General features: G+C 39.3%; 2 protein-coding genes across 2 annotated transcripts in view; both read left to right on the forward strand.

Moving 5' to 3' along the window:
* The window catches only part of LOC106534028 (solute carrier family 22 member 23), a 42,067-nt gene extending 30,215 nt beyond the window's left edge, over positions 1-11,852 (forward strand). Inside the window, exons 6-10 of the mRNA XM_014030533.1 lie at positions 1,082-1,184; positions 1,906-2,141; positions 3,630-3,662; positions 5,846-5,972; positions 6,551-11,852. Coding sequence (XP_013885987.1) covers positions 1,082-1,184; positions 1,906-2,141; positions 3,630-3,662; positions 5,846-5,972; positions 6,551-7,955 — 1,904 coding nt within the window. The 3' untranslated portion in view covers positions 7,956-11,852. The remainder of the gene's footprint in view (positions 1-1,081; positions 1,185-1,905; positions 2,142-3,629; positions 3,663-5,845; positions 5,973-6,550) is intronic.
* Positions 11,853-13,239: 1,387 nt separating this feature from the next.
* Positions 13,240-13,667, forward strand: part of LOC106534039 (tubulin beta chain) — a 4,923-nt gene continuing 4,495 nt past the window's right edge. The window contains exon 1 of the mRNA XM_014030543.1: positions 13,240-13,414. Within this exon, the coding sequence (XP_013885997.1) occupies positions 13,358-13,414 (57 nt within the window). The 5' untranslated portion in view covers positions 13,240-13,357. The remainder of the gene's footprint in view (positions 13,415-13,667) is intronic.

The following is a 13,667-nucleotide window of genomic DNA, read 5'->3' on the forward strand; positions in this document are numbered from 1 at the left end:
ATTATTATTATTATTATTATTATTATTATTATTGTTGCAATGAGCATTTTAACTAGCATAATGGCTGTCATGTCAATATGATGAGAGACTTGACTCAGTTTAAGAATAATTCCTAGAAATCCGTTCATTTGGGGTGAGCCCTAACTGACCACAAATGACTACTGTAATTGCAAACATCCTTTCCATAATGATGTTTAATAGAATCCCAGTCAGTTAAAAAGACAAAAACTGCTGTTTAAATGTAATATGTGTTAATTTTATCACAGTGCATTGCATTTCTCCCAAGCTGTTTATTGCGTATTTTATTATTGGTAAAAATTGTCCAACAGCGAAACATGGTCAACTACAGACAAGTCGCGTTATTTTACTTTAAACCTCTCTTAAAGGACACATGTTTTTAAATCCTTCTTTTTCACATTTAAMTCATTCAATTGGGGTTTATATAAAGTGGAACTGCAACRCTTTGTTCTGAATTYYTYGTTATTGTAACTCCACAAGCCCCTCTTTCCCCCCCTGTTGTGGGGTGTGTCTCAGATCAAGTTTGATCTYGTCTCTTTAAATGCAAATGAGGCACTTCCCACCCTACGCCCCTCCTCCCCATTTATCCATTTTTGTAGTTTRATAGGAGAGRTATGATTACATAGCAGYGCAGAAACTTTTATATTYACAAATTGATTAAAAGATGTCAACAGGAGACTTGTCCATCCACTTGTAGCGTTAGTATGCTTGAACTTGGACTACAAAATCACAGGAAGTAGTGAAAAAGGCAGATTTGCAAAATTGGCTAGCCGGAAGTCCATGACATTAGCAGTTCCACAGCATATAGTGTGACTTAATTATTTAAAACAAGTTATAGGGAATAGAGAAAATGGAACAAACTGGAATAATATGATCCAAACAGAATATAAAGATATTATTGCAGCACCATGAGAGACCAAATTCAACTTTCTGCACTCCTAGAGACCAATACAACAAAATGTACTGTATTTAGGGCTAAAAAAAGGATTTTGCATGGTATGTCTCCTTTAAATGGTTTGTAAATGGGGGAAAATCCAGTTCTGGTTTCTTTTTTTCTTTACAGAACTCCAAAGATCTCTTCAAAAGAAGCCAAAAAAGACATGCATCGTGAAAATGGTCGGAACAAGAAACCTGTGGAAGAACATCGTCGTTCTGTGTGTCAACTCGTAAGTATTAATCCTGTCAGTTAGTGTAGGACATATCAACATCCAAAGAAATGTKGGTGGGGAAATAAAAGCAACGAAGTGAAAATAATAATAAAAATCGAATGCACATGTGGAGGTAATGCCAGTCAGAGCTGCCATTTCGTGCAGCCAAGATGCCAGTTTGAACCCGCCCAATCAATAAAACATTGATCTTTGGCTCCCTCTTCCATATTGTTGCTGCTCTTTGTTTGAGTCTCTGTTGGGATCTCCCCTCTCCTCATCGCTCCATCTGAGATCTCATCTGCAGCTTTATGCCTGCTTCAGTGCACGCCATCCCAGACTCTCTAWGTTAGCATAAATTATACATGAGTTTTGTCCTCAGGAAACATTAGACAGCCTGGAGGGAGGAGAGGCGTGTTCGGTTTGCTCTTTGTGCGTGTGTGCGTGCCTCTGTACTTTTGTGTCAATAAGCCAGTGTTTACATTTGTGAAGTTTATCCCTCTATATTGATGTTGAGATGAGAGACAACACAATGATGTTGACTTGGTCTTTTTTTTTTCCTCGTCTTTTTCCTGGATGTTCTTTTTCCCCGTATTGCTATTAATATTTTTCCTGTGTGAATACTTTCTTTTTATTCCTTCATGTCCACCCAGTTATTACACTGTGCAACCTAATGTTCCCCTTTATACTCGTCAGATAGCATGATATTTCTCAATGCTACTTCTGTTTGCTTTGTTCCCAGGCTAACAGGGTATGGGATCCACCACTGTTTTGCCCGAAGCATGATGGATCAGGATGTGAAGGAGAACACGTGGTTCCGCAACTTCTATACAGACTACTACACGATGGCGGGCATAGCGGTGGCGTCGTGCCTCTTTCTGTGCCCGGCAGTTGGTCTGATGGGTCGACGTGGGGGTCTCCTCTTGTTCATGATCATCACCGCCCTGGCATCGCTGCTGCAACTGGGTYTGCTCAACTGTGAGTACTTTTRCAAACAAACAAACAAAAYACGTCCTTTGATTAGAGATCAACTAATACAGGATTTTTAAGGCCGAYGCCGRTTATTTTGACATAAGYTAACTGATCCACAATATGTGCTGCCGATTATTATTTTTTGGGGGGACGATTCCTTAAGCTGATATARCTTTTTTCCCTCCATTTRCATGATAAAAATGACGATAACAAATGTTAGACAAGTCTCGATTTAAACAAAAAAATGACATTTATTAACAAAACACACAAACCATATAGCAAACAATGTAGCCAACACAAGAAAAAACACAAATATTGTCTGGCCGACGCATCTCTGATGTCATATTACTGAGTTTAAACCACTTCACGATTAAACCATGGCTGCAGATATTTGCAGTTGAAATTCAGCTTTGTTGTTAGAGAAGAATGATTTTTATACATCTTGAAAAACCAAGATTTTGCTTTCTTGTCCAAATTCATACGATGAGGTCARTGTGTTTCTACAGTCTCCCAAAAGCTTGAGCCCACAGATGACCAGAGTAGATTAGCATGGAGAACCTGCTAGCCTGGCTCTGTTCTAAACCTTGAGTAGTCAACTAAAACATTTAGCCAAAAAATAATAATAAAAAAACATGACAAAAGTCACCGGACACACTGTATTTTGATCCAATATAGCAGCTTTTGAGATGGGGGGTCCTGTTCTGGACATAACCTAAAAGATAGCGCCCCCACCACACACACGCACACACATTACTTGCTGGGTTATTCAGCTTTGTCATGTTCCCTTTTATTTTTGAAATAAAAGGGAACTTTTAAGCAATCCACTGCCCACAAAAAAAAAAAAAAAAAAAAAAAAAACATGAAAACAAATGTTTTCCTGGCAGTTGTTTCACATCTTCTGGTGCAGAGCAGCTGATATTCAGTTAGCAAGTGTTTAGCATAATAATGCATAAAGTTTRCATACTGTCACTCATCGAGAACCGCAGCACTTTGAACAGAACAGAGCTGTTGCTGACGTAGTTTTGAACACGTACTTTACAGATGTGCTCTCTGGAAAAACTGATGTGTCACAAGCGTAAATCCTCCAAGTTAATTCTAATGTGAAACAGGGACTTCTGACCTTTTATTTTCTCTCTCGTCTTGGAAAAATGTGTGACTTGAAGTTGTTTTGGGTGGGGTAACTAAATGTAATTACACTTTTTTGTTGTTGTTGTTGTAGTTACTGTGTATCAAAGGTCCTGTCGATGATCCAAACAGTTTATTCAGTAACAAACAGGTTGGACTTAATGCTTAACTTGAGTCAACACATCAAGGTTGCGCTCGTGTTTCAGGTTCCGTTTAACGATGTTTGGAATGTTAAACTACAGTCAGACTTTGCTGAACACGTTTGCATGGCTTTGTATTAAATGTGTGAGATTTAAAGTTTCTTGTGATGAGTTCTTGTGATGACTCTTTCTCATTGATTAATATTTGTGTATCTGCTTACCTCCCTAGTGCTGTGGAAGTACAGCTCCCATCTGAACATAGGTAGGTTCATCTGAGAAGTTCAACTCTACTTTTATTTTATTTTTTATTTTTTACTAACTTTATTTACCATTTCAATGTGGATTTTGATTTTTGAAAATGTGCTAAGTGCATTTCTTTAGGCCCGTATGAGTTCTCTCGATGCTCACAATAAACCCCTAGACTTATTTATGAATATTTATTAAATTGTTGCTGAGCACCTTTTTCCTTTCTGTTTTCTCCTTTTTGAGGTTCTGTGAGAAACAAGTTACAATCACAGAACAGCTTCCTCTGATCTCTTTGCCATTTTCCTCATGTTTTATTCAGAACACTGTATTAAGGCCATTTGAGGAATATATTGGCTTTTATTTGCCAGCCAAGTTTTCACTAAGCTCTTAAAATAGACAATAATGCTGATAAAAAATGTACAAAGATAATTGGCATACTACCTAAAGGGCATCTTGAGTTCTGCAGCCAGGAAGTATGTTTATTATTAGTAGATTTTCTTTTTCCAAATTTTTGACAAGTAAAATTGATAAATCTCATTACACACGAGTAGACTGATTAACTTGATCAAACTGACCAGGTTTCAGAAATTAAAATAAGGGACGCACACCACAGCCCGACTCCTGTGTGTGAGGGGTGATATTTTGGATGTACAGAAAGCTCTACAAAAACTTTTTTTAATATGTATATACATTAAAGAATCAATGTTTTCTCTTAACAAATTTTGTTATTTCTTAACTGTTAATCTGTTAGTATTTGTTTTTAAATGGCTGTATTTATACAGGCTAACACCAGTGTATATTACATAAATGATCGTTCACTTGACTTTAAAAACTCAGCATCCTAAACAATCAACTAAACCACAATAGTTTAAATAAGTTATGCCCAATCACTGACATCTTCTGGTGAAAGCAGAGCCACATCAGTCAGTCTCGGAGATGACTGGAGTCTGAAGAACTGTGGTGTTTGGGTCTTCTGTGTTCTGACTAGGGCTGCCAAGATTAATCGATTATTAAAATAATCATTTGTGGCAGCCCTAGTTCTGACAGGTCTGCACCGGTGCTCTGCTGTGTGACCTGGAACAATGTCTGACTCATGTCAAATCTTTTTCTTTTCGTCAATGAAATAAAAAAAAGGTCCTTAAAATTGTCCAACATGTCTGTGAGTAAACGTTGACACAAAGAATTCTCAGCTGAACTGGAAACGTTCGGTTTGGTTTCCATCAATGCATAAAAAATTGTTTTAATGGAATTCTCTATTAATTTAAGAATCATCAAGGTCAAATTTCGCACACACAAGTTTACATTTTTAAAGAAGAAAAATAGTCAGCTGATAAAGTTCACACATTAAATCATTAAACACACTCGATTCATTTCTGCACTAATAAAAAGGKCACACGAACCTTGAAAGACTTATTGTCATTTTGGAGTTCCTGGTTTTATTTTGACACATTTCTTTTTTTAAATTTTGTTTTAATAGCCTACTTTTTATAGCCTGTATTTGTTCAACCCCCCCTGGTACCCTTTTGTTGTTGTTTTGTACTTTTATAACTAAGTTGTTTTATTTCTACAATAAAGTTTTGGGGGCAAAAGGAAAGCAAAAATCACCGACACATTTTACAGTTTGTCTTGCAATCATCTCCACTGATGTTGCTCAGCCAAGGATGTTATACTGTATATTGGTTCAATACAGGATGCAGCATTTATTTGCCAAATAAAGGCCGATTCTGTATTTTATGGGGAAGGTGGCAACCCTAATCATGACTGAGGTCCTAAAATTCAAGAAAGAAAGATAAGTTTTGTATTATGCAGGTTTTGGACTCTGACGAATGTTCCCTTCTTTCTTTTCATCCTTGCACAAAAATGTGTCACATTATTTTTTGTCATGTTTCATTTTTAAGATAATGTCTTAGTTATATCTTACAGAATATATAGGACATAATACTTCAACTTGTGGCCTTCATTTGATCCTGTATGGATTCATTAGATGCTGYTGAAGCCTCAGAATTTAAAGTGATTTTTCTGTCCTTATAACTAAATGGCTTAAAGAAACAGTCCTGCAAAATAGCACTGAATGAAAAATAGCGAGGATTCTCTAAAAAGGATGTTCCCTCTGTGTTTTCCTAAGAACACTGTGTCAGAAATGACACGAGGTGCTGAGCAAAACGGTTTTAATTGCGTTTGTGTTTCCTGCTTTTTCAGCCGACAGCTCYGACACGCTGAATAGGAACTTCTCGATCGCCTTCTCCATCATCGGTATGTTCTCCTCCCACGCAGTCAGCAACCTGAGCATCTTCTTCTGTGCTGAGATCACGCCCACAGTGATCAGGTAAACCTCTAAGACCTGCACTGTAACATCGGGGGGCGGTGGGGGTCCAGCGGTTGGAAACGAGTAAAGTGTTTGTTTGTGAATGTGGATTTCTTTGATCGGTATCCAGTTTAGCTGACACTGTGGTTGCTTTGAATCCTCAACATCTATTCTGTGGTTGCATTGACAGCTTCAGCTCCTTGTAGATGATGGTATTAAGTCATCAAGTGGCTAACAACAACTGATTCCATCTTTGAGACGACTAAGTGGATGGAGGCTTCCTTTGTTTAAAGTCAGTTAGAGGGTGTCAGGGTGCTGAAAGAACGTCAAGACCTCCATCTAGTGCTGCGTTTGGGTAACGACAGGAAAAAAAATGAACTGTTCAAGTTGAGTGTCTTGATGGTACAACAGCACTCTCTATTGCCCTTTTGTTAAAATGACAGATCAAAAATAATGGATGGCAAAGAAATGAACTTCTTTTTAGCATATTATATTTAAATATATATTTAAGATATTAACTCTAGTAAATGTTAGTGTTTTAGTGTGTGTTTATATGATCCCATGACATACATTTCTAACATTTTTATTGTTTCCATTAGGGGTGGTGGTCTGGGCCTGGTGCTGGCCAGCGCTGGTTTCGGCATGCTCACTGCCCCCATCATGGAGCTGCACAATCAGAAGGGCTACTTCCTCCACCACATCATTTTTGCCTGCTGCACCCTCATCTGCATCATTTGCATCCTGCTTTTGCCGGAGACACGCTACCAGCCGCTGCCCGAGACCTTGGACGACGCCGAGAACTACACCCGCCAGCCCCTGCTGCTCACGCGGAAGCCGGGAGAGCAGCACCTCTTGCTGGGCCCGTCCGACAGCAGCAGGGACTACACCAAGGTGCACGACACGCCGCTTCACGAGGCGGCCACCACCGTCGTGTCCAGCATGGGGTCCACCGCCTCCTCGGCCGTTGATTTGACCGCCCCCGTTCCTGGGACGAAGCAGCCTACCCAGCCGGGGCCTCGAGGCCCCAACGGCCACGCAGTTTCACCCCCAGCCTCAGTAACGGTTCTGAGTGAAGATACTTTCCCACCTGCCAAAAAGGAGCACCTTTTGTCTTCCAGTCCGTTACACAAAGCCCCGCGCATCACGGACCCACTTTTAGCCGACGCGGACGCACATCCCGCAGTCCCAGGCTCTGTTGAACCATTGACTGACAGCGTCCACCTCGAAATCAATCACCTCCCCCCTTCCCCGACAAGCGAAGACAACTCAGGCCCTTCTGCGTCGCTGGGCTCCTCCACTCCCACCATGCCTGAAACTGTGCCCGCCTCCATGTTGATTTGCACAGTGCCCACCCTTGAGCCCCCTCCCAGCTCCACGCTAGCGTCTCCAGACCTGCAGGACGGCGATGTCAACGGGATCGCCACAAATTCGGGTCCGCCTCTGTCGGAGAGCAYCCTTTCCTCTTTAGCAGAGCCTCCAGCTATGCACGATGATCTCCCTCCATCCCCCGTCGCCTCGCCTGCTCCTGAGTCGGACTCGGATGTTCTCCTCCGCCCTCCCCCGCCCCACATTACCCCACAAACTGATAGCGATCCCCCGTTACAAAAAGCAGATAAATCTGCATTTACTCCCTCTAAAACAGACTCTCAACCACCTGATTTAGACTTAGCTCCCACCTCAGTTAAAGAATCATCCACTCATCCCTCTACTCCCCGTAGTTCCTCAGAACTGACCGCCCCTCGGCCTGCTGACTCAGACCATGTGTCCACAGAGTCCACATCTCCCGCTGTCCTCCCTGTCACAGACATTGGACCGGACTCGGCTGTTACTCTGGTTTCAGACTCGATGAATTCCAGCGTTGATTCGGGCCGTAYGGCAGCATCTCCCCCCTCTCTAATAGACTGCACCGTCTCCTCCCCCATAGACTCCGGGGTCCTCCCTGTCAGCAACAGGGAAACTGCCAGCACAGACAGCAGCACTGTCGACGGCACGGACTCCACATGATTGAGTGCTGAGCCGAGACACGAAGCTTTAAGGCATTGCACCAGGAGGAAGCGACAGGAGGGGTGGGGGGGTGTTAAGAACTGCCCTGCTCAGACTTCAGGTGCGTCATGAAGACTGTGCCTACCTGAGGCTGAGTTTGTTGGACTGAGCTGCTTTACGTTTCTCGATGCTTCTCCCACCTTCCTGCCCTCTTTGTGCATTTAGCCAATGAACGAGACCACACGAGCGAGAGTGTAACTTCGAATTTTCAGGAACGTCACTGGAAATCACCAGCGTATAATTTACTCGGAGGTAAAAGAAAAAAAAGAAGAAAAAAACAATAATAATAATAATCTAATAAAATAAAAATTAGGAGCCAATGAGTGGAATCACTGTCATTTTAATACCACTGAGAGATGCCATCAGTTCTGAAGAAGTGCAAAGGTCATGGAAATAAAGTAAAATACAATAAAATAAAATAAAAATTGCTGGTACTTTTGCTTAAATAAAATGTTTGTATTTCTAAGAAAAAAAGTCGCCTTAACTATGTGGACGAAAAAAAATGGAATGTTACAAATTTGTGTTGATAAAATTGGTGAGGGGGAGATTTAGTTATTTTATTTTATTTTAAATACAAACCAAAAAGGACCCTAACCAAAATTTTTTGTAGACGTAGTGCCAAAACATTAACAGCAGTATAGTATTTGTTGGAGGTGGGGTGGAGAATGTGAAGTTGACGTCATGCTACGTTGAATTTTGGGTAATTGATCTGATGTGCCAGTTCCTGTAACCCCATAGCAACAAGCCTGTTTTGTGACTGTATTACCTAACTGAAATTCAGGACGTGTGTTATAACATGTTTTTGCTTCATAAAAAAAATGCGGAGTTGGAGACGTTCAAAGAAGCCATAGTTGTTCTGCTTTATCGATGAACGAAGAGTTCAACTTTGTAGAAAATTCAAATTTTGACGAAATACCGGCTTGTTAACCACTAAATTTTACATCCAGTCATTGGAAAATTAGGTTAAATTTCCTAAATATTTAACTGTTAGATTCTTGCAAAGTGTGTTCACTCAGTTTACTACTTCAATGTTGCTGTCAAGAAGGAGTGGTCATAATGTATTGGCTGAATTGTATGAAAATCATGTTTCTCGGTTGTGTGATTGATTATTTTTTGTGTAAAATCCTTTTTTTTTCTTCATTTGATCTCATCCTCTTATCATGACATTTAATTATTTGACAAAAGTCCGGCCAACTCAAACCAAAGCTATCAGGCAACACAGACGGCACACACAGATACCCAACAAGCAACCCAGTGTGACTCACTTTCACATTCATCATTTAACCTTTTATTTTCCAATGTAGAAAATGAATACAGAAGGGRAATTCTAGCTGTATTGCAATTTGATTTATTAGAATTTATATAAAACTGGGCTGAACTGCTTTTGTCAGCACATGGTTTATTGCATCAACAATGATGTTTGTAAAAAAGAAAAGAAAAAAAGAAAAAAAAGATTATTTTGTGGGCAAGAAGAAACTTTTATTTTGCAATCATTTCAACCAATGAAAGTTATAGTATGCATATGCCCTTTCGATGTAAATGTAATAATTTAAGTAAATGGTAAATAAGTTGTTGAATTCGACTCAAGTTTTGTTTTTAAACTAAGAGTATCATTTGGAATATCCCTCTATGGCGTGCCCTTATTGTACAGAGCTACACATCATTCTTACAGTATTTGTGGCACCTTAATGTGGTGGCACTTTATTTTTGTGCAGTGAGGACAAAAAAGCATGAAATCTATTGTGAACGTGTCAACAAAACTATCAAATCTTTCAAAAAAAAAGTTGTTTTTGAAGTGTAATCAATGGACTATAAAAAAAACTATGTTTGACGCGATTGCCAATCGTTGCTACATCGAAGTGTGTTTTCCAAATCATGTTCTGGCATTAACATTAATGTTTGTCGTTGTGTTCATTCGGGCACAAAAACGCAAAATCGAGCTTAAAAATAATTTTTTGAAAAAAAGCAATACATGTTTCCAAACGACATTGTGAAAACTAACGTCTTAGTAAAATGGCAGGCTTATTTTTTTTTATTATTATGGAAGCACTTTCTCTTCCAAAGTCCACGTCCGTCTGTGGACGGCAGTATACTTGACGTAAATACATGTATAACTTGACAGTTGTAGTGCTTTTGAAGTTGTAATGCTTTGTCAAAAGAAGGATGTGTGATTACCACTGTTTACAAGCCTCACAATAATCATCAATAAAAATAATAATAATAATACAGTACTGTACAACTTTTCGAGACGTCTGAAKGATGTCTTGTCATTTCAAATGTGATAAAACTCAGCACATCATATATCCAGGGAGTCTTCATCATCGATCGAGGTATCATTCTTACAGTTATCAAATTTTCTGTTTTGTGGTACGCACACAAAGAACCTTACAGATACTTCATCTGCTAAAATCCAGTTTGTGCACTAACAAAGACGTTACACACCTGAAAGATAGTCAGAAACACGGCGAAAAGGGTGTTTAAAAGACAAGTCTTGCCACGACAACACCTTTGGGTACTCAAAGGGATAGTTTAGATCTTTTAAAGTTTGATTTTGTGAAAAGGTTTTGACCAGTTAGCATCTTGCCTGTTGTGGATAACTCTTTGAAAGGCCTCTGTTTGGAAAATCAGTTTATATCGAACTAGAGTGACGAGTTAATGGCTAGTCTGAGCAAGGTCAAAATCAAAGATTTATGCTATTTTAACAACATTCGCTAAAGTTTATTGGAGTTCACACCACTGTCAGGCAGGTATTCTGGCATAAAAATGTAGCGTTCTTATCCAAAATGATAGCTGTACCCAAACTGTTTGCTCCACAAATACCTTTTTATCTAAAAAAACAACATCAAATTAAGGATTGACAGTGATCTAACACTKTATAARATAGTGTTCACATGAACTGGTATGCAATYAGAGGTTCAAAGAGCTATCTGCAACRGGTAAGATAYTGATTGTTCATAATATTTCCACAGAACTCAGCAACCCAATATCTGAACTATTTCTCCATTGATGCGACACAAATGCAACTTGTACTAAAAAAACGTTCATCTGTTGATTGATTACCAGTGGTCTTTTAACAAATTATCTCGTATTCGTTTGTTAACGCTAAACAAAATATGCTGCACCTCAAAGCACAATGAACTGCAAGGTGTCGGATTTAGTGTCTTTACCGGTGGAGAGAAAAGAAGAAAAGTGCAAACAGATTGGAGTTTTGAAGCTAAGCTAAAAAAAGTACTTGTTACACATTATCTTTCGCAACGGATTCTCACTACAGGGAGGGAGAGTGCTGGCTGCGCTGTCAGCCTTGTTTGACTCAGTCTGTGCTGCTAAAGTGTTATCTAGCTCCATGTGTGTGCTGAAACCCCCCCATGCAACACCCATAGAACCGCTGACGGGGCACAATACAATCAGTGTCTCCTCTGAGAACTGCTGCTTCTGTTTTCTACCATGCAGCTCTTTCAGTGCTGATGGGAGAAGATGCAAATTTGGAGTCATTTTAAATTAAAGTTCAGCGAATGAATTGCAGCTGGCACCAGCCACCAAATCTGACACTTTTATTTTTATTTTTTAAACCCCCAAGTGATTAGTTATAAATCGTAAAAAAAAAAAAAAAAATAGTTGTGGTTAAGAACTCACATAAATGTGCATAAAAGACCCCGCACACACATTTCAGGTTTTGCTTCTCTTCAGCTGAGCGACTCCGAATCTCTCTGGAGATTTGAATGAATGTAAAAACCATGGATTGTACATCTAAAAGTATCACTTGTTTGGTTTCATTATGTTGTTCTTTTAACATACATGATGCACTTGTACATAAGCCATACTTGTTGTTAAAAAATAAACCATTATTTATTGATGAAAGCTGGCTGTCTGTGATTTGTTGACTTTCTTTTTACTTTATAAAAAAATCAGGTGAAAAGAACTCTAAAATTACAAATGTAAATGTCAGAAAAAAATCCAATTTTGACAAGATTATTAAGAATTTTGTGAAATTAATTTGAGTTTTGATCAATTTTAGAGACCAACCTCCACAATCTCAAGAACGCTTGAGATGATGAATTTMAGCATCATGAATTTGGGATAAAAATCCATTTTGAGTGTCTTGTTATAGATAGAAGCAAAATTGTGCCTATGTAAATTTGAATGTACTCACTCACCATGGTGATATGTTAAAACAAAAAAACAACAACAACTGTGAATACAGAGATTTATGAAACTTCACACTCATGATTAATATTAACTTAATAGAAACAAAAATAAAATGTTTAATTTTCAATGCTAGTTTTAAGACTGATGAAATCTGATGGAGACCATTTGGGACAAATTTACCCACACTCAGCTGGGAGCGCCTTTAGTCTCACCTTTAGTCTTTAGCAAGTTAAAAAAATCAAAACCTAATTAAAGGGGGGTGGRTGCAATTTATAGGGACAAGATGGGCTTTTTTAAACCATCATGGATAGGATTTGTTAACATATTTCAGATCAAACCAAAACATATAGTGAAAATTTGAAAAATCTTTAGAACTGAATACTTGAAACTATCCTTTTTGGCCTTATAAGAATTGTGGAAATGATTGAAAAGACTGTCTTAGTTTGTGTTTACTTTGAATGTCTGTGTGCCAGAATCTGTGAACCATAGTGTCATTAAACCTGGGGTGGGGCTGTAATCTTGAAGAAATGCTGTGGTGTCTGTGTTCAGCGTGGATAGGAGGGGTAACCTCTTAAACTGTGGTCTTTTTCTTTCAAAATGAAGCATTTTCAGTGTCTGAAACAACAGGCTGTTTACACTTACCTTAAAGGTACAAAGTCATGAAGACTGATCAAAAAAAAAGAAGGGGTAGGGGCTAATTGAATTCAGCCGGGGGYTTTGTTTACATTGAGTGCATACCCAGAAATGCAAATCTGGAATGCAAAAATCTTCCTGAACTATTTAAAATAATTCTAAAACAACCTGTTGTGTGTTTGATTTCAGTATTTGCAATGAGTTTTTAAGTCTAGCCTTTGCTTTCACTTTATAGTATTTTCAATGTTTGAAACAAGTTTTATGCTCATTTTGTTGGAATTTTCATCATTTGTCTGTTATAAGATTTATTATACATAACCTCTCTGTACAGATCTGACTCAAAACCAGCAAAAATGAGGTAAAATTTTCCATGTTCGGGACAGGGTGATGTCAGTGGGATGATGCGGCAGGAKCCACCGGTCCACTGCATCAAACCGGGCCGCTCCTATTGGCTGAGAGGGATGCTGCGCGTGCTCACCGTCACCCCAACGGCAGTGCGTCCATCTCACCGGCTCAGCAGAAAGCAGACAGTCTGAGAAACACCATAAAGTGAACAGTTGGACGCCTTGCATCATCAGCTCACCATGAGGGAGATCGTTCACATCCAGGCCGGGCAGTGTGGGAATCAGATCGGAGCGAAGGTAGGGATGGTTTTGATTTCCGGTGGGGTGGCTTTGATTTGACTGGGGGGGACTGTCACGTGAGTTACACTCGCAAAGATTTGTGTTAAACAGTTGCTAAAGTCTGGGAAGATTTCGCCAAAAAAAATAAATAAAAAATGGTAAACAACTGATTAATATGGCCATAGGGCGGGGTTCTGCCCGTTTGGTCTTTGAACGCACCATGGTGGCCCAAACTGCTCCATGTCCATTTAACAGATGCGAATATATATAT

Source organism: Austrofundulus limnaeus, unplaced genomic scaffold, assembly GCF_001266775.1.
Source record: "Austrofundulus limnaeus strain Quisiro unplaced genomic scaffold, Austrofundulus_limnaeus-1.0 Scaffold6, whole genome shotgun sequence".
In the NCBI taxonomy this organism is placed as follows: domain Eukaryota; kingdom Metazoa; phylum Chordata; class Actinopteri; order Cyprinodontiformes; family Rivulidae; genus Austrofundulus; species Austrofundulus limnaeus.